Genomic DNA, 23,291 nt, shown 5'->3' with positions numbered 1-23,291 from the left:
TCAAATTTTGTAGAGCTCTATCCTGTAATCCTGGTTTGAAATGAATATTGCTTTCCTTTTTTATGATGTCGGATAGAATAACACAGAGTTAAAACCTGCAATACTATTCTTCAGGCAAAAATAGTAATAATAATAAAAAAAAAATTTCATCTCAGCCTCGAGTTATAGTTGGCAGCGGTGCAAAACCACACAGCATCAGAAACCCTCCGAAGGAATAAAGAAGTGTTAAAACATTATCACCAACAGGGGGGAGGCGGCATCCAGCTCTTGGCATTTACCAAGTGGCCCCCCTACATCTCAGTGCGAGCTTGGACAAACCCAGGCGCTGCTTAACAGACTAAATACAACGGTTTTTGTTTGCCAACTTTTCAGTTAATGCTGCGGGGAGAAGGAGGAAGGAAGAGGCTTTTACCTCCCTGCGTGCAGGGCCTGGGAAACAGTGTTATGGGCAGGGCGACGTTAGAGCGAGGGAAAGCCTCGTCTTTTAACACCAAGACGGGCGCCTTTGCCGTCGGCGGGCCGGAACAGAGCCGCAAGTACCTGAGCGCTTCCGAGCAATCCCCGCCCCGGCTCCCGCCGCACACAGCGCGCTCTCTCCCCCCGCCCGTGGGCTGCCCGAGCGGCGCCTGATTGCGGCCGCCGGGCCTCCTTCATCCCCGTTAGTCCGCCCGAGGAGAAACGGGGGAGGGGAGGGGACGTGAGGGGGGGGGATACAGAACGGAGGACTCCGGGCGGGCGGGCCGGCCTAGCTCGGTGTGGGGAAGGCCTGGGAGCGCGCGCCGGGGGCCTCCCCGCGCCAGCGGCCCGGCTCGCACCACGCACCTGCGTCTCTCTCTCTGTGCCGCGCGCGCCGTGGCGGGCGCTCTCTCTGTGCCGCGCGCACCCGGCCCGCTCGAGCGCTTTCCTCCCTTCCTTCCGCTGGCTCTGCGGGCCCCGGGCTCCCCGCCATGGCCTCACAGGCGCAGACAGACCCCGAGGTGGTTGTAGTCGGCTCATGCATGACTGACCTGGTCAGGTTAGTAGCTTTGCTTTGTTTCGTTTCCGTTCTCCTGCTCCCCACACCTCGGAGGCCTGAGCCAGGGCTGCCCCTTCACCCCAGGTCAGCCGGGCAGGCCAATCCAGTCCTGGTTTCCGTCCCCCCCCCCCTTGCAGGCATGCACTCTTGTAGGGCCTGCTCTTCTGAGGGAAATGAGAACTACAACTCCATGCATGCAGTGGGCCAAAAGTAGGCCTGGAGCCCCGCTCGGGACCTGTGGCGCTAAAGCCACCCGCGCGTGTGCCCACCCCAGAATCTGGCATCACTGCTTCAGCTGCATCATTTCAAAGTCGTTCTGCTACCTTGTGAGGAAAACGGTCTTCTGTGTGACCTGTAATATACCCAAAGTACACTCAGACACTACTGACAGCCACTCTGTGGATTAAAATGTTGTCATTATTTTCTTTTACTTTCATTTCTTGATATCTGCAATTTGTGACTGTCATATGTGACCTGCAGCCCTCCTACACCCTGGGGAATTATGCACCAAGAAATCAAAATTATAATTACATAAAAATAAGTCAATTTAGCCCAAACTCCTTAGTGTTCAAATTATTATTTTCCTGAAATGATGAAGAACTGCGCTACAGTGTAACCCCATGAGAGTAGTACCTTGTTTGCATAATTCCCCAGGATGTACCTTAGCATTGCAAAGTTATATAGCATGTTAAAAGGGCAAATGCTGTCAAAAATATTTATTCCTCATGCACTAGTATATCTAATATACTGCTATTATTTTCATTTCTTGCTAGTTGTGCATAGCACTGTATAAATGCACACAAGAGGTAGTCCCTTATCCTTGGGGTTTGCATTCTTCTTTGTATGGCGTTGGTTTAATTTGCAACGATCATAGGTCAATGTCCAAGTTTGTGATCCAATTTACTGCACTAGTGGCGCACATAGCACAAGAAGCATGCACAGAGAGAAGTTTACAATCCAGTCAAGACACGCAGATAACACAATATGTGTCAGGAAATTTATTTACGTTAGTAAACATGATTAAAATGAAGAAGACAACGATTAGGAAGAGGGAGGGGAAAGAGAATAGTGGAAAAAACAACAGGAAAATAAATATTATGAAAGCACAATGTGTTAAAAGCTTAAGATAAAACAAAAGGAGAAAAAGCAGAATGCAAAAAATTCAACTTGATTGGATATAAGTTATGAGATGTAGTGACTGTAATTTTTACGTGAAGTCAAAGAGATCTCTGACATTATTTGGAGCCATGGAAGAACACATCCCCAGTTTGGACACCTTCACCTCTTTGAAGTTACCTTGGATGATTCTCCATTTGAGGAATTGGCACTACTGGAGGATTTGATGACGTGCATTATACTTAATGGGGGTAATTTTCAAAAGGAGTTACATGCGTAAATGTAGCTACTATTGTAGCAATTTTCAAAAGCCATTTACTCAAGTAAAGTGCACTTATGTGAGTAAATCCTATAGACAAGTTAATGGCATATATTGTAGCAATTTTCAAAAACCCACTTACTCAAGTAAAGTGAATTTACTCCAGTAAACCTGGTTTTTACTCGAGTAAATGCTTTTTAAAATCAGGCCCTATCTCAGCTAAACAGATTTTTTTATATTCACACACACCCCCCCCCCCCCCCCACATCACGCCCGAAGCAGGCATTTGGTGCCGAAACATGGCCATGTCAGAACTAGCGCCTATTTTTGGACAGGAGTGGCGGCTGTCAGCGGGTTTGACAGCCGATGCTCAATTTTGCCGGCGTTGGTTCTCGAGCCCACTGACAGCCACAGGTTCGGAAACCGGACGCCGGCAAAATTGAGCATCTGGTTTTCAACCCGCGAGCCGCAGGCCAATTTCAAAAAAAAAATTTTTTTAACTTTCGGGACCTCCGACTTAATATCGCCATGATGTTAAGTCAGAGGGTGCACAGAAAAGAAGTTTTTACTGCTTTTCTGTGCACTTTCCCGGTGCCTGCAGAAATTAGCGTCTACCTTTGGGTAGGCGCTAATTTCTGAAAGTAAAATAGCGGCTTGGCTACACAATTTACTTTCTGTATCTCATGGGAATGACTAATAGGGCCATCAACATGCATTTGCATGTTGCGGATGCTATTAGTCTCGGGGGGGGGGGGGGGAGGGTTGGACACGCGTTTTCGACGCGCTATTACCCCTTTCTGAATAAGGGGTAAAGCTAGCGCGTCCAAATGCAGGTTAACAGTGCACTCCACCGGCCTGTGTGTGAGGTCAGTTTAATGCAAGGTGGAAAGCACAGAGTCAGGAGTTGAGAAGAGCATAGATAAAAGTGACTTGCCCCATGAGCAGAGTTCACAAGAGGGAAGTGAAAAGATAAGAGAGGAGAGGAGAAGAGAGGTAGTGAGGAGCTGCAGAGGGGAAGGCTTTCATAGATGAGTAAGAGGAGCTTGAATTGTATGTGGAGAAATGCACAGAGAGCCAATGTAATGACTTGAGAAGAGGGTGTAGCATCACTGAAGAAAGATAAGCTATGCAGCTGAATTTGGATAGATTGTAGTGGGCAGAGAGAGAGAGTTCACTGGGAGACCCGTAAGGAGCAGGTTGCAGTAGCCTAGGCGGAGGTGTTGACAGAGAGAATTAGGGTTCCTTGTGATAGTGTGTTGTGAAAGGAAGGAACGGAGTTTGGTAATGTGATAGTGAAAAAAATGATATATTTTAGCAGTGCTTTAATATGTTTAGGGAAAGGGAGAAGTTGAAGATGACCCCAAAGTTATGGGATGGGACTAGGAGGATGACAGTGTCATTGATAGAAATAGAGAAGAGGGAAAGTGGGTTTGTGGGGAGAAATAAAGCTGAGTTAAAGGTGGCAGTGTGACATCCAGGCAACAATGTCAGTCAGGCAAGCTGAGATTTGAGACTGGATACCTGATGATTTTTCTGGTGTAGAGAGGTAGATTTGGGAGCATAGAAGATGGTACTGAAAGCCATGGAAGGAGATCGGAGCACCCAGGAAATTAGTGCAGAGGTGGGCCCACAGCAGAGCCCTGAGGCACACCAATTGATAAATGGGATGATGGTTGAAGAACATAAGAACATAAGAAAATGCCATACTGGGTCAGACCAAGAGGATCTATGAGAGGGCACACTAAGGGGCGGATTTTAAAAGCCCTGCTCGCGTAAATCCGCCCGGATTTACGCGAGCAGGGCCTTGCGCGCTGGCGCACCTATTTTCCATAGGCCTGCCGGCGCGCGCAGAGCCCCGGGACTCGCGTAAGTCCCGGGTTTTTTTGTTGGGGGTGTGTCGGGGGCGGGGCCGATCGACACGGCGTTTGGGGGCGGGATGCAGCGTTTCGGGGGTGGGCCCGGGGGCGTGGTTTCGGCCTGGGGCGGTCTGGGGGCGTGGCCGCGCCCTCCGGAACCGCCCCTGGGTTGTGTCTCGGCGTGCCAGCGGCCCGCTGGCGCACGGGGATTTACTTCTCCCTCCAGGAGGCGTAAATCCCCGAACAAAAAGGTAGGGGGGGGTTTAGATAGGGCCGGGGGGGTAGGTTAGGTAGAGGAAGGTGAGGGGAGGGCGAAAGAGAGTTCCCTCCGAGGCCGCTCCGATTTTGGAGCGGCCTCGGAGGGAACGGAAGCAGGCTGCGCGGCTCGGCACGCGCCGGCTGCCCAAAATCGGTAGCCTTGCGCGCACCGATCCTGGATTTTAGCAGATATGCGCGGCTACGCGCGTATCAACTAAAATCCAGCGTACTTTTGTTTGCGCCTGGAGCGCGAACAAAAGTACGCGAACGAACCGTTTTTAAAAATCTACCCCTAAAAGTGCAATGGGAGAAGTAAGAAGAGAACCAAGACAGGATGGAGTTCCAGAAACAGAGAATCAGGGAGTAGATGATAATCATCATTCTCAAAAGCAGCGGCTACATTAAAGAGGATAAGGATTGATTAAAGACCTTTGGCTTTAGCCTTCATCAAGTCATTGGAAACTTTGGCAAGGACTGTTTCTGTGGAATGTCACGGGAGACAACCAAACTGGAGTAGATCTAAAATGGCTTGAGATGAAAGAAAATCAAGATAAAGATAGTGAAGATGAACAGCATGTTTGAATAGTCTGGATGTGGAAGGGAGGAGAGAGATGGGAACAATAGTTAGTAGGTCCATCTGAAGTCTTTTCTATAGGGGATTCCTTAGGTTTCTGGAAGTTCTGTAAAGACTGGTTGATCACTGTTTTATTGTAATGTCTGGTTTTATCCCCACCTTGGCTTTTATTTATTAACAGTGTTGTGTTATTTATGTGTGTTGTGATTTGTATGCTGCCCGTTTTGTGATTGTCCTTTAAGTTGTGTGTCTTCTTTGTTTTATTTATTTAAAGTATTCACTGACTTTAGCCCATATTTTAACATATGCATATAGGTCCACTTTGAACATTCCCAGGTTGTGCAAATACACATGTGGACATATGCACAGGAAGTTACAACTGCTCCTGAACAGCTGTAACGTTCTGCTTGTACATTTACATGTGCACTTTGAAAAATCGAAAGCATGCACATAAATGCTTTCCCTGCCCCAGCTTCCTTCTCTCCTCCAGAATGCCTACCACCAAAGTGGGAAAAATGATGTCTGTAACTGAGTTACATTTGTACTTTTCCTCGCACAACACTCCAAATGCTTTTGAAAGCAGGATTGATGTGCATAAATTCTCTTGAACAATAACCTCCTAAAGGCAAGCAGCGAGATCAGCGTCGTTCCGTGCTATCTTCACCGCAGCACTCCCGTGCTGAACTTTCCCTTTTCCAGTCTGTTTTGTGTTTTCCTCCCTCTCTCTCTCTCCGTCTTGCCCTCCAGTAATAGATGAGTCCAGGGATTCTCGACACCCAGCCAGTCGGGTTTTCAGGCTATCCACAATGAAAATGCATGAGAGAGATTTTGCAAACACTGGTGTCATGCATACTCGTTGCGGATAGCCTGAAATCCCGACTGGCTGGGTGTGTCTCGAAGGCTGGGTGGAGAACCATTGGATTAGCTAACTTTCCACTAGAGCCTCTGAGTAAGTGACCAGCAAATCTCATTTTTCTTTTTGGCCAGATCTTCTTGCAGGGTTCTTTCGCCTCCCACATCTCATGAGTTCTTTCGTATTGCATCTGAGATCGTGTCCTTCCAGCTGCTTTGTGCTTGTAAACCGCTTAGAATGTAGGATAATGTGGTACAAAAAATTTCTAATTAAATAATAAATTGTTCTCTCACCCCTGCATTTTCTTCATAATCTCTTTACCATGGTTCACTCTCATATCCCTCCACTTAGTCTTCTGGATGGCTCCATTTTACTGACGCGCCTTCTATAGTTCAGAACCCATTTTTCTTCTGCAAGGGGAAGAGAAGATTAGAGCCTCACATTTTATAAACACAGATGGTGTGCATCTGTTTTGTTAAAATACAAAGGTGTTTGCCTTTTGTAGTCCCCCAGCAGTGGAGGAAAAGGTTCTAGTCAGTAACTACATATGAAATAATTGCATCAGTCTTTCTTGTTGTTTTCCCATTTAATTAGCACCCGGACTCAAGCGTGGGTAGTTTATTTTATTTATTTATTTATTTATTTAATTTATTTATTTAAAATTTCCCCAGTTAACTGCCTGAAGCAGCGTACAAAGTAGACGTGCATGATAAAGATGGCAAACTAAAATGATCTGAAACACACCATGCTACAAAAAATATAGATGATTTGCAAAGTTGCACATGATCCCCATGCCAGGGGTTCTCAGCCCAGTCATCAGGACACACCCAGACAGTTGGGTTTTCAGGATATCAACAGTGAATATGCATGATATAGATTTACATGCACTGCCTCCATTGCATACAAATCTTGCTCATGCATATTCATCGCGGATACCCTGAAAACCCAGCTGACTGGATGCGTCCCCCAGGATTGGGTTGAAAACTGCTACCCCGCACCATAAAGTCACACTTACGCAGAACTGAGATGGCATTCAGCAATTGTATGCAGAGAGGTAGTTAATCTAGCACAGACATGGGAAATACTGTAGCAGAAACACAAACTTCAAATAATATGGAGCTCTCCAACAAAGAAGGATTGCCTTAAAGTATCTAAGTTTTGCTAAGCTACAGAGTTTCAAATGAATCTATTCCAAAAAAACAAGCTTTCAAAGCCAGTCTTTTTCACGTAACAGACAGCTGTGTGTAGGCATTAAGAAGGTACTTTTTTAAAGGGTGATTGATATCTGCAGATACATTAGTTCTTCAGTCTATAAAAACTTGCACAGCCAGTTCCTGTGTAAAACTGCAGGCATGCACATACTTTAACACACAGCGGAGAGGCGTTCAAGGGGGTGGAGACGGGCAGAACTGGAACTTACACTCATACATACACCTGCTGTTTGAAACCCGTCCCCTAAATTACGGCATATTTAAAATAGCTAGAGCTGGGCATCCGATGGGGCAGTTGTAAGTACTGCTAAAACCCCAAAACCTCGTCAACTGCTTGATGCCCTTTATCTGCCATTTTTTTAAGTTGAGAGTTCACAGCTCTAGCAGAAGGGTAAACCAAAAAAAAAAAAGGGGCATATTTCACCGTCTTTGAGTCTCACCACCTCAAGGAGATCTGAAAACCTGTCTTTACCTCCCGCCACCCACACCCCCATCATCGCTAAATGCCCATCTTTAAGGATCGCCTTAGACACAGTCTGTTACTTATGACATTTATTACTTGGCTTTCCAAATGCTACAGTATATATAAAAAAAAAATCCCTCGCACAGTTCCACCACTTTCCCTATGTTGTTCTTATAGAAATATGATTCAGATACCTCCAATCATGCTTTAAAACAGCTGATTTAAATTGGCCTTTCCACGTACAGTAAGTGGAATTATTCAGTAGAAAGAGGAATGTAACTGATGATGTAATAGCACAACAATCTTTTTTTTTTTTAATATTTACTGTGCCATTTAGTATCGTTGCTTATCGCTGGACATTTTGATGTTTGGAAACATTATGGTTGCCCAACCTGGATTTGTGGACTTGATCTTGCAATGAAGTCACTGTTTGCAACATCAGAATAATTTCCATGCTGATAGCCCATAATGTCATACACATGAGATTTTTATTCATGCTGTAGATTGTGGCCAATTAAAAATTATGTGCAAGTTTTGAGATTAGGTTATGAAGATTTTTAAATCTAGTCCACTAGGTAGATTAAACTGTTGCTTAATTCTCCCGAGGCTTTGGCTGAGCAATGGAATAATTTCACTGAGGGCCTTTTAATCTGACAGGTGACACTGTAAAAAAAAAATAAATTATTCAATAAACACATTTACGTACCTTTTGGAAAGTATTCTCATGTTGTGTTTGATAAGGGTACAGCCCATGCTGCTTGATAGATGGTTGCATTACACAGATGCTTAGTCTATTTTCTGAAGGGAGAAAGGATTATGAGGTTGTTGTGTGTGTTTCCCCCTAATAACTTTTGTGTTTACTATCCAATCTGTATCAAATGAGCAGTCTGTCAAGGGGTCCAAGGATATCATGACAGGAGTATTTTTTTCTTTGGACCACGTATATGTACATGCGTTCCGGAAAGAGGTCTCTGTTAGTTCAATGTGAAACTTATGTATTTATTTATACTTACATTCTGCTTATAGCAACTCAGTTGTGCTAAACAGATTACAGAATTAATAAAATCACATTCTAAAACATAAGACTTATCAAACCAGACAAAATGCTTAATACTGATTACTAACCCTATTTTAAAAATGTCTCCTGATATAACTGCGCCTTCAGTTTTTTTTCCTAAACACTACATAATCCTGTATATGTTCAGTGAAGGGTCAAAGCTGTCTCTATAATGCCTGAAAATCTAGAAAAAGGGTTGCATGATTTGCTGCTAGTTGTATTTGATTAGTGCACTGCATCAACAGTCCTGTAATGTATCACAAGAAGGAGCATCTTACTGTGAGTTTATGAGCAGAAAGAAAGTGCCTGGTTACCAGAATGATTACAGTCTGTGTCTGCCCCAATATAGCAAGAAACCAGATTCACTTTCTAGGATATAAAGGGGCGGGTTTTCAGAGCCCTGCTCGCCTAAATCCGCCTAAATCAGGGCGGATTTAGGCGAGCAGGGCCCTGCACGCCGGTGCGCCTATGTTCAATAGGCCTACTGGCGCGCGCAGACCCCGGGACTCGCGTAAGTCCCGGGGTTGTCCGAGGGGGGCGTGTTGGGGGCGTGTCGAGGGGGCGGGCCCGATCCGCGTGGCGTTTTCGGGGCGGGCCGTAGCATTTCGGGGGCGGGCCGGGGGGTGTGGTTACGGCCCGGGGCGGACCGGGGGCGTGGCCGCGCCCTCCGGACCCGCCCCCAGGTCGCGTCCCGGTGCGCTAGCGGCCCGCTGGCGCGCAGGGATTTACGTCTCCCTCCGGGAGGCGTAAATCCCCCGACAAAGGTAAGGGGGGGTTTAGACAGGGCCGGGTGGGTGGGTTAGGTAGAGGAAGGGAGGGGAAGGTGAGGGGAGGGAGTTAGGAACGGAGGTAGGCTGCGTGGCTCGGCGCATGCCGGCTATACTTTTGTTTGCGCCTGATGCGCCAACAAAAGTACGCCAAATCGCACAATTTGAAAATCTACCCCATATTGCATAAACAGGCACTACTGTTTCTCCAAAGTCAAGTAATTTTTGTGGACTGACAAGGTTCACGAGGAACTAAGAGGAGCTTTCCAAGTTTAGCCTTACATAGAAATACTTTGGTTGAGCATTACTAACCGTTGCAGTACCTGCCATGCATTCATTCTAATCCTCGGTTCCTTTTTTTCCATGGCTTTGTAAGGATCTTCTCCTGTTTGCTTTTGTGTTTCTTGTTTTGTTTTTTTTTATTTCTTTTTTTTGTCTTTAAATTGAAATTCTCTTTTTTGTTTGTTTGCTAGAAAGGCATTTTCCCCTATTATACAGGAAGAAAGATGTTTCTTTCTATGAATTCAGCAAGCCTGTGCTGCTAGTCTATTCTGACATCTCAAGCCTTGTAAAATTCACTATACTGATCGGGTCCCTCCCGAAGCAGCTTGCATGAAACATGGACCTGGTCAGGAGACCTATTCCTCACTTGAAATTTCAATGAGCATCTTTACTGAATAAAAAGTCACATATTAGAGAAAAAAGGACTCTCTGAATTTTTATGTCACACCTCCTAGACATTTTTGAAAGTTGTAAGACTTCCAATCTGGCACTTACAGCCTCTCTCTACGATACAAACATTCTTCCTACAGGGATAGATCTGAGAGGTGCTTTCTTCTCTTTCATAAATGGGTCTGTACTTAATCTTTTCTTGATTTGTTAATCAGTCGTTTCTTGCCAGCACTAATTATGGTGGGTTCTTCCTTCTTCCTCGAGTCCTCTTCTCATCCTTTTGCATTTGCCTTACTATTCTGTAATCCGATAGGTACACTAAAACAGTCACACACAGAGGGGACCTGGATACCTGGACACCACTAGCTTCGGTGTACCTGAAAACTCTCTTAGCTAGCTCTTGTTTACATAAAGGTCCATATTCAGCAGCACGTGGAGCAGGAACTTAGCTGGGTAACATTAGCCAGGTAACTCTAGGTGAAAAGCTGGACTTAACCCCAGTAAACTTGCTGCTGAATATATTTCCTAAAGTTATTGACCTAACTATAGGCCAGTGTTTTCACGGACCAGACCTACCCATATGAATTTAGCCAGGTAGCACTCAATATTAGCTGGACAAACTGCTTGAATATGGCCCTGATACATTTCTGTGTATTGTTTGTTTGGTGTCTAAGCTCCAAATGGTTAATGTGGCATGTTTGTGATGAGTTGTAATACCTGCTGACATTAAAATTGTGAGCAGGTAAGCAGAGCTGATGAATTTCAGGCGCTATTAATTTGCGGGGCTTAAGAGTTTGGCGGGGGAGGGAGCTCCATGTTGCTGGCAAATGCCAGCTTCCTTTGGCCAGTGATAGCCGTGCCAGCACAGTGTTTTCAGCTCGGAAATGGCTGTGCCGCTACAGCTCCTGGAAACCCAAAGGAAATTGGCACCGCTGGCAGCTTGGGGCCCCCGCCGGACTCTGAGCCCTGCGTAATAATGAATCCTGAAAATCGTCAGCCTTACAGATAACGTGCAAAAACATTTCTGCAGCTGAACTCAGTGAACCTGATTGTCATACGTCTGCCAGAACTCTTTCTGAGTCATTTCAGAGAAGGAATTCAGGAATGATGACTAAAAACTGTGATGAGCAATTTCCTCCTGTGTTTTTGCTCTTTAGGTCTGACTAGACATTTCTAACATTTGAATTCTATAACAGATACCAACTTGGTCAGATTGCAAAATTAATAAAGCAAGACTTTTATAAATTTTTTTGCACATTATATTTTGAAATCTTAAGATGCTTTCATCTGCACCTACATCTTGCCTGCTCCTCCCATGGTACATATTCCAATATATATTTTTCTCTTAAAAAGATTTCTCCAAGGACAAGTAGGATGAACAGTCACATGTGCAGTGACGTTATCCGATGGTGCTGACATGGAGTATCTACCAGAGTCTTCTTTAAAAGCTTTTCCAAGAGTACATAGCAATTTTCACACAGCTGCTGCCTCACAGAGCCCCCTCGATCTATTTTTGTCTGCATTGTTTTCAGATACATCTCCCTTTGCACATCCTCTCTTTTTGTGATCACACCACTTCAGTCAGTTTTTTCTACTCCCGTCTTAGTTCCTTGGGTAGGCATTTTTGGCTCATTGAAATGTTATTATTTTTATGACATGGCATGGCTGCTTGGCTCTGAATTTTTTTTCCTCAATGTGACCTTCATCAGCAGTCTCAGCCATCTTTCTTATGAAAAAATTGCATCTTTTGATTTTACCTTGGCTATTTTTTGACTATGGCTAAGAAGGCCAGTGGCTTCAAATATTACTGCACTGTGACTGCAAAATGTCCATCACAGAGCATCAGAAGGTTGGCATGCACTCCTTAGGGTTAGAGCACAATGTTCCTGGTTATGGAAAAGTTTCAGGATCATGCTACTTTAGTGTTCAGGTCTAAAAGGAGAGAGACTGCAGCTCCTACAGTGCACCTTCCCAAGTAGCTCTTAGGAAGATGAGCACAGCCTCCCAAATTGAGGTTCAGTCATAAGAACATAAGAAATCGCCATGCTGGGTCAGACCAAGGGTCCATCAAGCCCAGCATCCTGTTTCCAACAGAGGCCAAACCAAGCCACAAGAACCTGGCAATTACCCAAACAGTCTCCAGAAGTCTTATGAATTACAGTCGCCGGTACATCCCCTTTGGCCAGCCTGGAGGATCTGGTCTCTTCTGCTGAGACCTATTCAGTTTTGGCTTATGCAGTATTTGAGAGGTAACTGGATAAATGAAACTTTCAGGCTGTCCATCGGCACCTCAAGCAAGTTGAGTTGTTGGCATCAAGCATCTTAGCACCATTTGTTACACTGATTGAACCAGTCCTTGAGACTTTTGTCATGGTATCAAGTTGTTTGGTGCTGAAATCCGTGCCTTGGTGCTGACACTTGGTATCTGCATCATTCATGTCATCCAAACTAAACAGGTTTGGAGAGGAAAGTCTCTCAAGCTATCTAGCTATGTTGGGCCTGATACCCAAGGCCTTTGACACTGTTCCACCTAGGTGACATAAACAAACAGAGTATCCTTGATATGGGCCCTAAAGTGACTGACTAGGTTGGAAACTAATTGAGTGGGAGGCAACAAAGTATAGTGGAAAACAGAGCTCTGAGGAAAGGGGCATGCCACGGGAATCAGTCCTTGATCCGATTCTCTTCAACATTTTTATTAGTGATATTGCAGAAGCGCTGTTGGGAAAGTTTTGCCTTTTTGCAGTTGATACCAAAATCTGAAACATGGTAGACAACCTGGAAAGTGTGGAAGACATGAGGAAGGATCTCGTAGTAAAGCTTGAGGAATGGTCTAGAATTTATCAGCTAAAATTTAATGTTAAAAATGCAGAGTTATGCATTTTGGTTGCAAAAACTCAAGGAAGTGGTATAGTATAGGGTGTAAAGTTCATGCCCAAAACGAGCGGGATCTTGAGGTGAGCATATCTGATGAGCTTACAGTGGCCAAAGAGGTAGGCAAGGCAAGGACAAAAGATAGAAGGATGCTTGGGTGCAGAGGGAGAGGAATATCCAACAAGAAAAAGGAGGTGATAATGACTCCGAATAAGTCTCCGGTGAGGCTTCTCTCGGAGTACTGTATAATTTTGGAGATCACACCTTCCAAAGGATATAAACTGAGTTGGTACAGAGGGCAGCTGCTAAAATCATCACTGGTCTTCGTCATAAAACATATGGGGACAGACTTAAAAATCTAAGCATATATATCCTAGAGGAAAGTAAGGAAATGGAAGATATGAAAGAGACATTGAAATACCTCCATGGAATAAATACATGAGAGGGGGCCTCTTTCAATGGAAAGGAGGCTCAGTAACAAGGGATAATGGGATGAAGGTGAAAGAAACTAAACTCAGGAGTAATGGTGGATGCATGGAACAGCCTTCCTGTGGAAGTGGTGGCATAGGAAATGTATCAGAATTCAAGAAAAAATGGGAGTAGCACATTGGATCTCTGAGGGGGAGGAAGGGACTATAAAACTGAGCAGGATATCATATTCGATATGTAAGCATACTGATGCTATAGCCCGAGGGTCAATGCCACCCAGACTCAGTTCATGTTATAATTTCTTTATATGATTTCTGAAGAATCCTGGGCTTCAGTTTCTTGGTCTCAAGAATCTTATTCTGAAGAAGAATATTCTCCCAACCTCTCCTCAAAATCCTTCCTTTTTGTACCGGGAATTACTGAGTTTTAATGTAGAGGTCGAGGGTGAGCCCCAGGCATTGTTTCTAAGCTTCCTCAAATATCTTGATTCCTTTATGGAATTGAAGACAGTGCCCATTCATCAACTTTTGCAAGATGTTTGTGGGCGAATGTGGGAAACTCTATTCTTGATACTTTCTGTAGGTAAGAGAGTAGACACCAAAGTTTATGTTGTGAAGGATTCAATAGAGTCTAATTATTGCACCCATCTGTGGATGTTGAAGCTACCTTGAACAGTTCCAAAAATATGAAAGTTTCACTCTTCAGTACCCCTGGGGAATGACTCCAAGACTTTGGATCTATACAGGAAAATATTTCCTTCAGAGCACTATGCTTCATTACCACATAGCACCCTATCAAATCTACATGATCAGATAACCAAGGCTTAAGACTTGGTTATTTAAACAGGCCTTTCCCGAGTCTAACTGAGTCACTAATAAACTTTAAGAGAACCTTCATGTACAATGTAAATAAGTTTCTTCTGTAAAAAGTCCTCTACTCTTGTCTCCTTCCTTACCCCAGTTCCAGCCACCCTGTTTCATTGTAACTTTTTTTGCTTCCTCTGCACCTGTTAAATTTTTTAGGTTTTGCACCCCCCTGTTAACTGTAAACCGGCATGATATGATTGTATCATGAATGCCGGTATAGAAAAGCTCTAAATAAAATAAATAAATAAGTATTCATTCTATTCTGGAAGCAGCACAAAATTCTCAGTTTCTTCTTCAACAGAAAGAGGAAGAATTTGTTTGTTTGCTGGATATTGATGAAGAAATTGGACAGCATCGGGTCCATTGACTTTATAATGCTTTCAAAATGATATTGAGAGCTTCCGTCATAGCTGTTGATGCCATTAGATTCTCATGATTAACAAGACTCAGACCTAAAGGTATGCAAAACAGGCTTGCACATGTGCTGTGCAGCAGAGAGAACCTCTCTGGAGACAAGATCAGGAAAGTGAAAGATCTTATCAAAGATCACCTTTGTACACTTCAGATCTCTTGCCTCCAAAAACACAGCTTGAATACCTTCTACAGCTCTCAGAGTCTGGCCTTATAGGGTACATCTCATTGCAACTGATGCTTATCACAGCGTGTGGAAGGAAAATGCATCTCTGTTCAGCCTTTAGCTGTCAGATTTATGTGGGGTTTGTTTCAGTTGAAGCTTTCTATAAATCTACCTGTTTTATCATGGGATCTCCTCATGGTTCTTACCCAGCTAATGGAAGCTCCAACTGAGCCTCTAAACTCTTGTGGGTATAAGTACCTAGCCTGGAATGACCTATTTTTGGTGGCAGTTACTTAGGCCCTGAACTTCAGGCCTTAGTATCTTATCCACCTTATACTAAGTTTCATCATAACAGAGTCGTGCTAGAGTCTTTCCCAAGTTTCTTTATAAAGCAGTGTCAGATTTCCACCTTAACTTGTCACTCATGCTGCCAATATTATTCCCTGGAGCATTTGTCTATAATGATGATCAAGCCCTTCAGTTTGGATGGCAAAAGAGCTGTTGCCTTCTATCTGGAGTGGACTAAAACCCCATAGTGGGTCCATCCAACTTTTTTTTTTCTACCAAACAGGTCTAGCATTTCTGTAACCAAATGGACAATTTTCAGTTAACTAGATTGCATTTCCTTCTGTTATGCCCAGTCAGGTCAAGGCTCATAGTATTAGAACCATGGAAGAATTGGTAACCCATCTATGATCAATTTCCAGCAATGAGATTTGCCAGGCTACAATGTGGAGTTCAGTCCACGTGTTCATGTCTCATTATTGTTTGGACACCGATTCCCAGTGTAACAGCAGGTTTAGTCAGTCAGGTTTACTCAAAGGGTGAAATCCAACTCCAACTCCCCTAGGAGACCTATTTTATTATTTCAGAATGCTTTCCTTGCTATAAATGTAAAAATAATTTTTAAAAAATTGTAAAATCAGGAAAGTAATTTTTTTCTGTCAGTATGGATTAGCCATGACCAGTGGGCGATGTTATCTGGTAGCATCAGATGGCCCTGTCTCTCCTAGTTTGTAGAACCTTCCCAGTCATTTTTTGTCCAAGCCCATGTGGATGATTACTCTGCTCCTCATATATCTTTTTCTTCATTGCTTCTTGTTTTACTTTTTTCTTGTTGCCTCACTGCTTCCATAGCACCTCCAACAGCACTTCTCAGTGCTAAATAAAAAAAAGAAAGAAAAAATAATAGACCAAGTATGATTATGGATTGTGTGTGTAATCTTGTAAGTCACCTAGAGTTCGTCACTAGGTGACTAATAAATAAAATAATAATAATAGGAGGAGATGGGAAGGAAGGTTTCAATCAAATTATAACCGACCCTACTCACAAAGCTGGCCACACCCTCGACTTAATATTCATAAATTCACACATCCTCTCCACCAACGCCCCATCCTGCACTCCCGTCCCCTGATCCGACCACGCACTCGAGCAACCACCCTATCGTTAATAAATAAACCTCCTCCCCATCACACTAACAAAAAAACCCATACAATTCAGAATACCATGCAACAGAGATGAACTAATCAACTCCCTCTCCAACACCCTGAAAAAACTTGATCTCACTGACACTGAAGCAGCACTCTCATCTTGGAATGAGATCACCATTAACATTGCTGACACCCTCTGCCTGCAAACCACGAAAGTACTAAACACCTCCATCAACTCAAAAAAACCCTGGTACACACCAGAACTCAAAAAACTTAAACATGCCTTGAGACACCAGGAAAAGAAATGGCGCCAAGACCCCTCCCCATCCCAACTGGCAAATTACAAATCCTCCTTGCACAAATACTGCACAACCATCCTTAAAACAAAAAAAGACTTCTACGCCATTAGAATCCATGACCTACAATACAATGCTAAAGCCCTCTTCGCATACGTCGCTGAGCTCACCAAAATTGCCACCCCACCCCATGCATGATGAAGAAACTCAAACAAAATGTGATACCCTCACACTCTTCTTCTGCAACAAAATTTCCAAACTCTTGCAACGCTTTCCTTCCACTTCCCAACCCTCTACATTCCTCACAATAACCCCCCACGCCACACTAAACGCCTTTGAACCTACCTCCTCTGAGACAGAAGATATACTAAAGAAAATGAAACCAGCACGGCATCCATCTGACACCATCCCCACTAAATCACTCTTGTCCATCCCCAATATAATAGCCAAACCCATTGCTGATATCATTAACTGCTCCCTTACCCTCGGAAACGTACCGTCACCCTTAAAGCAAGCTACCATCAAACCTCTTCTCAAAAAACCTAATCTTGACCCCACTGATCCCTCTAACTTCCATCCCATCTCAAACCTACCCTTCTTGGCTAAAGTACTTGAAAAAGTAGTTAACCTCCAGCTTTCAGACCACCTGGAAAACATAACCTCCTTTTCCCGTCACAATTCTGCTTCCGCAGATTTTTCAATACCAAAACACTCCTAATTTCCCTCACTGACGCCATTCTGAAATGTTTCGACAAAGGCCAATCATACTTATTTGCCCGACTTGACATATCCTCTGCCTTTGACACTGTAAACCACAACATCCTATTAACCCGTCTCAAAGAAATTGGCATATCTGGAACCCCCTCCACTGGTTTGAATCATATCTAAACAACAGACTCTAAAAGGATAGAATAGACAAAAGAGAATCTAAACCAATCCACCTATCCAGGGGTGTTCCTCAAGGCTCTGCCCTCTCCTCCACCCTCTTCAATATCTACCTGCTGCCACTCTGCCAACTCCTCTCCGATTTAGGCCTCACTCACTTTATTTATGCGGATGACGTCCACATCCTTATCCCCATCACAGACTCCTTAGCCAATACCCTTAAAACCTGGGAAAACGCCCTTTCTTCAATCAACACCCTCCTCACCAACCTGAATCTGGCCCTCAATACCTCCAAAACGGAACTTATTATCATCTCGCCACCCCATAACCCCATAAGCGCCCTACCCTAAGCAATTACATTCTCGCGGCAAGTACAAGACCTTAGTGTCACCATAGATAACCACATCAACCTAAAAAGATTCATTGGCTCGACGATGAAAGAATGCTATTTTAAACTAAACACCCTAAAGAAACTAAGACCACTCCTCCAGCTTAACGATTTCCGCACTGTTCTCCAAGCCACAATACTTTCCAAAATAGATTACTGCAACTCCCTACTCCTCGTTCTCCCCAAAGCCTCGATTAAACCTCTACAAATGCTTCGAAACTCTGCTGCTAGAATACTCACAAATACCCGCAAAAAAGATCATATCACCCCCCAGAGATCTTCACTGGCTCCCTATCTCCTACCGTATCATCTACAAAACTCTCACCATCATACATAAAACCCTACATAATCAGAGCATGCACTGGCTAAATGACTCCATACAATTCCACACCTCTAACAGACCAACCAGATCATCCTATAAAGGCACTCTATGCATCCATTCACCTAAGCTTTCCCATCTTACCACCACAAAAGAATGTGCACTATCCATTGCAGGTCCATCATCCTGGAATTCCATGCCACCCGATCTCCGACAAGAACAGTGCACCCATAAATTTAAGAAAAAACTCAAAACTTGGCTCTTCAAACAAGCTTACTCTTAATCCATCATACTGCATTCTCAACACCTTGTTTGATGCCTAATCCATGGTTTTGTAACTTCGCTGTTTCTCTTTTCTCATTGTTCGCATATTGTTATCATATTGTTATTACCCTTTCTCTTGAAACTCCTTATCTCTTTTGTTAACAATGCTTCAGTTTTATGTAACTCTTCTCCTGTTAATACTGTTCTATGTAAACCGGCATGATGTACCTACGAATGTCGGTAGATAAAAACCTTAAATAAATAAAATAATTAAATAAAAGGTAAAGCTTGTTCAGCCCAGCATGTGGGGCAAAAAGAAGGGCATTATGAGCAGTTTTAAGAGCTGCATATGCAGTAAGATTATGTCCCTCACAGATGGGCACAAACTCTGATACATCTGCCTCGGCCTGGAACATGATCAAACTAACTACTGTGCCTGCACAAAAATGTTTTCTCATTCCTGATGGTCCAGGGGCCCATCATATCAAGGAGCTGCGTAAATCCTTTTGGGGCTGTAGTCACTCCTCAGTCTATAGTGTAGCCTCATCTGCCTCCTTGGGCAAGGAATTGAACCAGATCTCTTTCAAGACTTTCCTGTCAATGCATTAGGCCGAAGCCATGGGGTTGAGCAGGGGAGATAGATCTGAATCAAAGAGGAAAAAATGCCACCACTCCATGGAGCCTTCAGTGCTGAAGAAACACAGATCACACTGGGATACATCAACGCACTAGCGCAGTCAATGCACGATGCATCAAGGCCATGTTGCAACACATAGTTGTATAAGATAGGGGGTATATAAGTTCATTGGTAATACATTTAGGAGTGGGTGTGAAAACCCTGAATGGTTTCCAGTGATGCTTGAGGGTGCCTTCCAAGGAACACTTCATAACAGTGCTGCCCATCACCCAAAGAAATGTGAAGGTCTAAGAATGTTTGCATGAAGGTTTGTTTAAGCTCAAGGCAGAGACAGGATAGTGCTGAGTGGATAGGCCAATAGTATGGCTGATGATGGAAACAGGACATAGACAGACCTTATGAACATCTCCCTGATGACCAAATCATGAACTTACCTCTGGCCCTATCCCTTCGAGCTTGCAGCTGGTCCAGTCATCTCCTCTTCTTCTGATGCAGCTCCTGGCCCTTCTTTTTCATATCCTCAATCTATGCAGAGAAATAGGAATACAAAGTTGAGTGTGCATTCTAGTTGCTCCTATGACCTCCATACTGGTATGTGTCTTATGTATTCTACTTTTAAATCAAAGGCAAAAAAATATAGAATGCACAGAAACAAATCACCACATAGAATGATATATCAAAAAACATATATTAAAAAGTTATTAATTTTTATTTATGACAAAATATAATTATACAAATACATCCCATGAAATCTCAAATTACACTAATTACAATCTAAAAATGATTCACATCCATTCACATACATATAAACTCATACATACAAAATATATTAAAAATAGTATATAAAGGACTGCCTCCCTACAAGTTTCGCTTAACAAAAGCTTCTTCAGGCGAAAGTCCACAGAGTATCTTCAAATATCACAGAATTGGATAAAATTCTATATTTCAAAACTTGATTGCAGAATACATCTTCACTTAGGAAGAGTCATAATTAATGACATTGAAAGAAGTAACAATCTCTCATGGTTCTCATCTAAATCAGATATATGATATCATCCCAGATATTCTAAAGGATTAAACTAAATTTAATCCTTTAGAAACTTATGTTTGTATACAACGAGGAGGTTTGTTCTCTCTTTATTATATGTATTGACTTTCTATTTTTAGATATTTTTTGAAGTGATGTATTAGTCATTTAAATTTTGTTTAAACCTTTAGAATATCTGAGATGAGGTGCCATGAGAGCAGGAAGATGTGAATCGCTGCTCTCCCAGGCCTTGGTCCCACCACCCGAAGCTTCTGCAATCATTCCTGGCCAAAAAACTACTATTTCAATTTGGGATAATTTGCTGACTTAATCGGTACTGCCACTATACTGGATGATGTCTTCACGGCTGGTGTGGAAGGACAGAGAAAAAGAGAAACCAAAGCCGAGCTCTCCCAAGATGGCCGACGGCAGACAGGAGATCGCGCAGAAGGCCATCCCTATGCTGGCAATCAGCGAACTTAAATGTATCATAGTAACAGCACTTGAACCAGATTTCAAAAAACTTGCCAATAAGCTGGATGATGTTTCTGCTTCACTCACTGGCATTGAATGCCGCATGACAGAGGCGGAACAATGCATTTCAGATATGCAAGATGGCTTGTTTGGTGCAAAAACAGAGCTTAAAGACCTTCAAGGGGCCCTAGCTTGCCAGAAAGAACAGCTTGAAGACCTAGAAAACCAGTCTCACCACAAAGCTTGAGGTTAGTGGGCATTCCGGAGTCAGTGGAAGACCATAAACTGGCATCTTTTTTTGGAATCCTGGCTCTTTCGTGAGTTTAACATGGAGAGCAAATTTGGTGACCTGCGCATTGAACGGGCCCTAAACGAGAGAACTCAGATCACCCTCGGGTGGTTATTCTCCGAATTTTAAATTTTGCACAGAAAATAGAATTGCAACAAGCACTCCGGGCCGGGAAACATCTCACATATGAAGGGAAGAAAATCCTTGTGCTTCAAGACTACTCCTCTAAAGTTTCTGCACAACGTAGGGAATTTTCTCCTGTCTGCTCTAAGTTATTTCAACTTAGACTTCGACTGGCACTTCTCTATCTGGCCCGACTCAGAATTACCCACAAAGGTGAAATGAAATGGCTTAACGCAGTGCAAAAGCAAAAAAGTTCTTGGCTGCTCTTGAGTCCGAACTAACTCCCACTTGAATGCACCCGGTTACTCGCCTACGATCTGAATAGAGGGTTATTTTCACCAGGTTTTTGGCAATAACCTTGTACCAGGAACAAAGTTGATCTTTAGTTTCGTTTAAAATGGGAACTCAGCATCTATGTCTGGTTATTTTTACGCCGGGCCTCTGCACTAGCTATCTGTTTAGACATATCCTTGCTATGTTTAGCAACCTGATTTCAAGTTTCTTGTTAATGTTTGGTATTTTAGATACTATCTGTACATTTTCCAGGTCATAGCAACCCTATATTACATGGGTATTACATTCGCAGATATGTGGGTGGTGGGATGATGAACCCTAGGTTCCTTGGGTGATCTCCATTACAGATGTGGACGCTGTTTGGTAGACATGGGAAAGGGGTGAAATTTTGGGCTGACTGAACATATGGTTTCCCTTTTCTTAGCACAAAAACTGGCAATTTTAGAGAGAGATTTCAGGTGCTCCGATAGGAGTAACGGGGCTTCAAGGAAGGGGAGCTCATCCTGGGATGGCCCCCCTTACACTACTGCTGTTGTCTTTATCTCTGTACTCACCTTTTAGACGAGACACATGACACATAGAATAAATCTGATCTCCTGAAACATGTGCGGCATTAACTCCCCAATTAAGAGATCTAAAATCCTATCAGCCTTAAATAAGTTGAATGCAGACATTGCATTCCTACAAGAAATGCACCTGAGTGAAGCAGAACATTAGAAGCTAAAACCATGGTGGGTAGGCGACGTTAGGTATGCTTCAGATTCCACTAAGACAGCAGGTGTGGCCATCCTATTTAGAAAAAATATGCTGCTCATAATCTATCAGGATATTTCGGACCCCTCTGGTTGCTTTCTGATTCTGGTAGCAGAATTGTATCATAAACCCATAATATTATGCAATATATACACTCCTGATAATTATAGTCATGGCTTCTATGAATCCTTTTATTCTCTTCTTTGTCCTTATTTGGCTGACAACTTGATTCTAGGCAGGGATATTAATTGGGTCAGAGATCCAGAGACTGATAAATCTAATTCCTCTCAGAAGGAGAAATCTCACTCCCACGAGGGTATAGGCTATTTGGAAAAGGGACTGCAATTAGTTGACGCATGGCGTCTTCTCCATCCACTAGAAATGGATTTTACACATCTTTCCCATTCGCATGCTTCACATTCTAGGCTTGATTATTTTTTTGTTTCTCACCACTTATTTACAAATATTCAAGAGACCTTTATAGATAATATCATCTTATCTGACCATGCACCCATTGGGATCCACTTATTAGGCACCTTGGGAGAACGGGCTTGTAGAATTGGAGATTCCTAATCTTTTTGGCCAAAGATCCCAGTTTCCAAGATTATCTCAAAGTAAAATGGCAGGATTTTGCAAATTCCAATCAGAACACCTAGAAAACCCTGTCTTATTTTGGCAGGCAGGGAAGGCAGTAATCTGAGGAGAGATGATCTCTTATGTGGTCAGAAGACGGAGGGAAGCTGACAAACATTGTTTGTCAATTGTTTAATTGTTTGTCAATTGTTTAATTGTTCAATCTGTTTAATTGTTAATTGTTTAACAATCTTGTTTAATTAAACAATCTTGTTTAATTGTTCAATCTGTTTGGTGTAATTTTCTGTTCCTTGTTCTGTGTAAACCGAAGTGGTATGCACTAGTGCATGAACTCCGGTATATAAAAGCCTTTAAATAAATAAATAAATAAACAACTGGTCGAGGTGGAGAAACAATTGCAGAGATCTAAATGTAGGTTTTGGGTAACAATACTAAGGCTGCTAAGCAGGACAACCATGCTCTTCGTGCCCATTTAAATGCCCTAATCCACCAATGGACAAAAAAGAATATGGCCTATTATAAATACAAACTATATCAATACAGCAAGAAAACCAGTAAATATTTAGCCAATTTGTTAGACTTGCAAGGGGTTCCCATTTTATTCACAGGCTCAAAGCACCCCCAGGGAATGTAGTGAGAGAACCATTGCTAACGCAATGATGGATTATTA

The 23,291-nt window shown here is 43.1% G+C and overlaps 2 protein-coding genes across 12 annotated transcripts in view; one reads left to right on the top strand and one right to left on the bottom strand.

Moving 5' to 3' along the window:
* The window catches only part of BABAM2 (BRISC and BRCA1 A complex member 2), a 624,699-nt gene extending 623,515 nt beyond the window's left edge, over positions 1 to 1,184 (bottom strand). The window contains exon 1 of one of the 7 annotated variants that reach the window (XM_029592949.1): positions 1,008 to 1,184. The gene's annotated coding sequence lies outside the window, so the exon portion shown is untranslated. The other 6 variants (XM_029592948.1, XM_029592946.1, XM_029592943.1 and 3 more) reach the window with 6 other exon arrangements.
* The window catches only part of RBKS (ribokinase), a 276,072-nt gene continuing 253,580 nt past the window's right edge, over positions 800 to 23,291 (top strand). For all 5 annotated transcript variants that reach the window (XM_029592954.1, XM_029592953.1, XM_029592955.1 and 2 more), the window contains exon 1: positions 800 to 1,015. In XM_029592954.1, coding sequence (XP_029448814.1) covers positions 948 to 1,015 — 68 coding nt within the window. In that variant the 5' untranslated portion in view covers positions 800 to 947. The remainder of the gene's footprint in view (positions 1,016 to 23,291) is intronic.

Source organism: Rhinatrema bivittatum, chromosome 3 (assembly GCF_901001135.1).
Source record: "Rhinatrema bivittatum chromosome 3, aRhiBiv1.1, whole genome shotgun sequence".
Taxonomy (NCBI): Eukaryota; Metazoa; Chordata; class Amphibia; order Gymnophiona; family Rhinatrematidae; genus Rhinatrema; species Rhinatrema bivittatum.
This window is presented reverse-complemented; position numbering and strand designations above follow the sequence as displayed.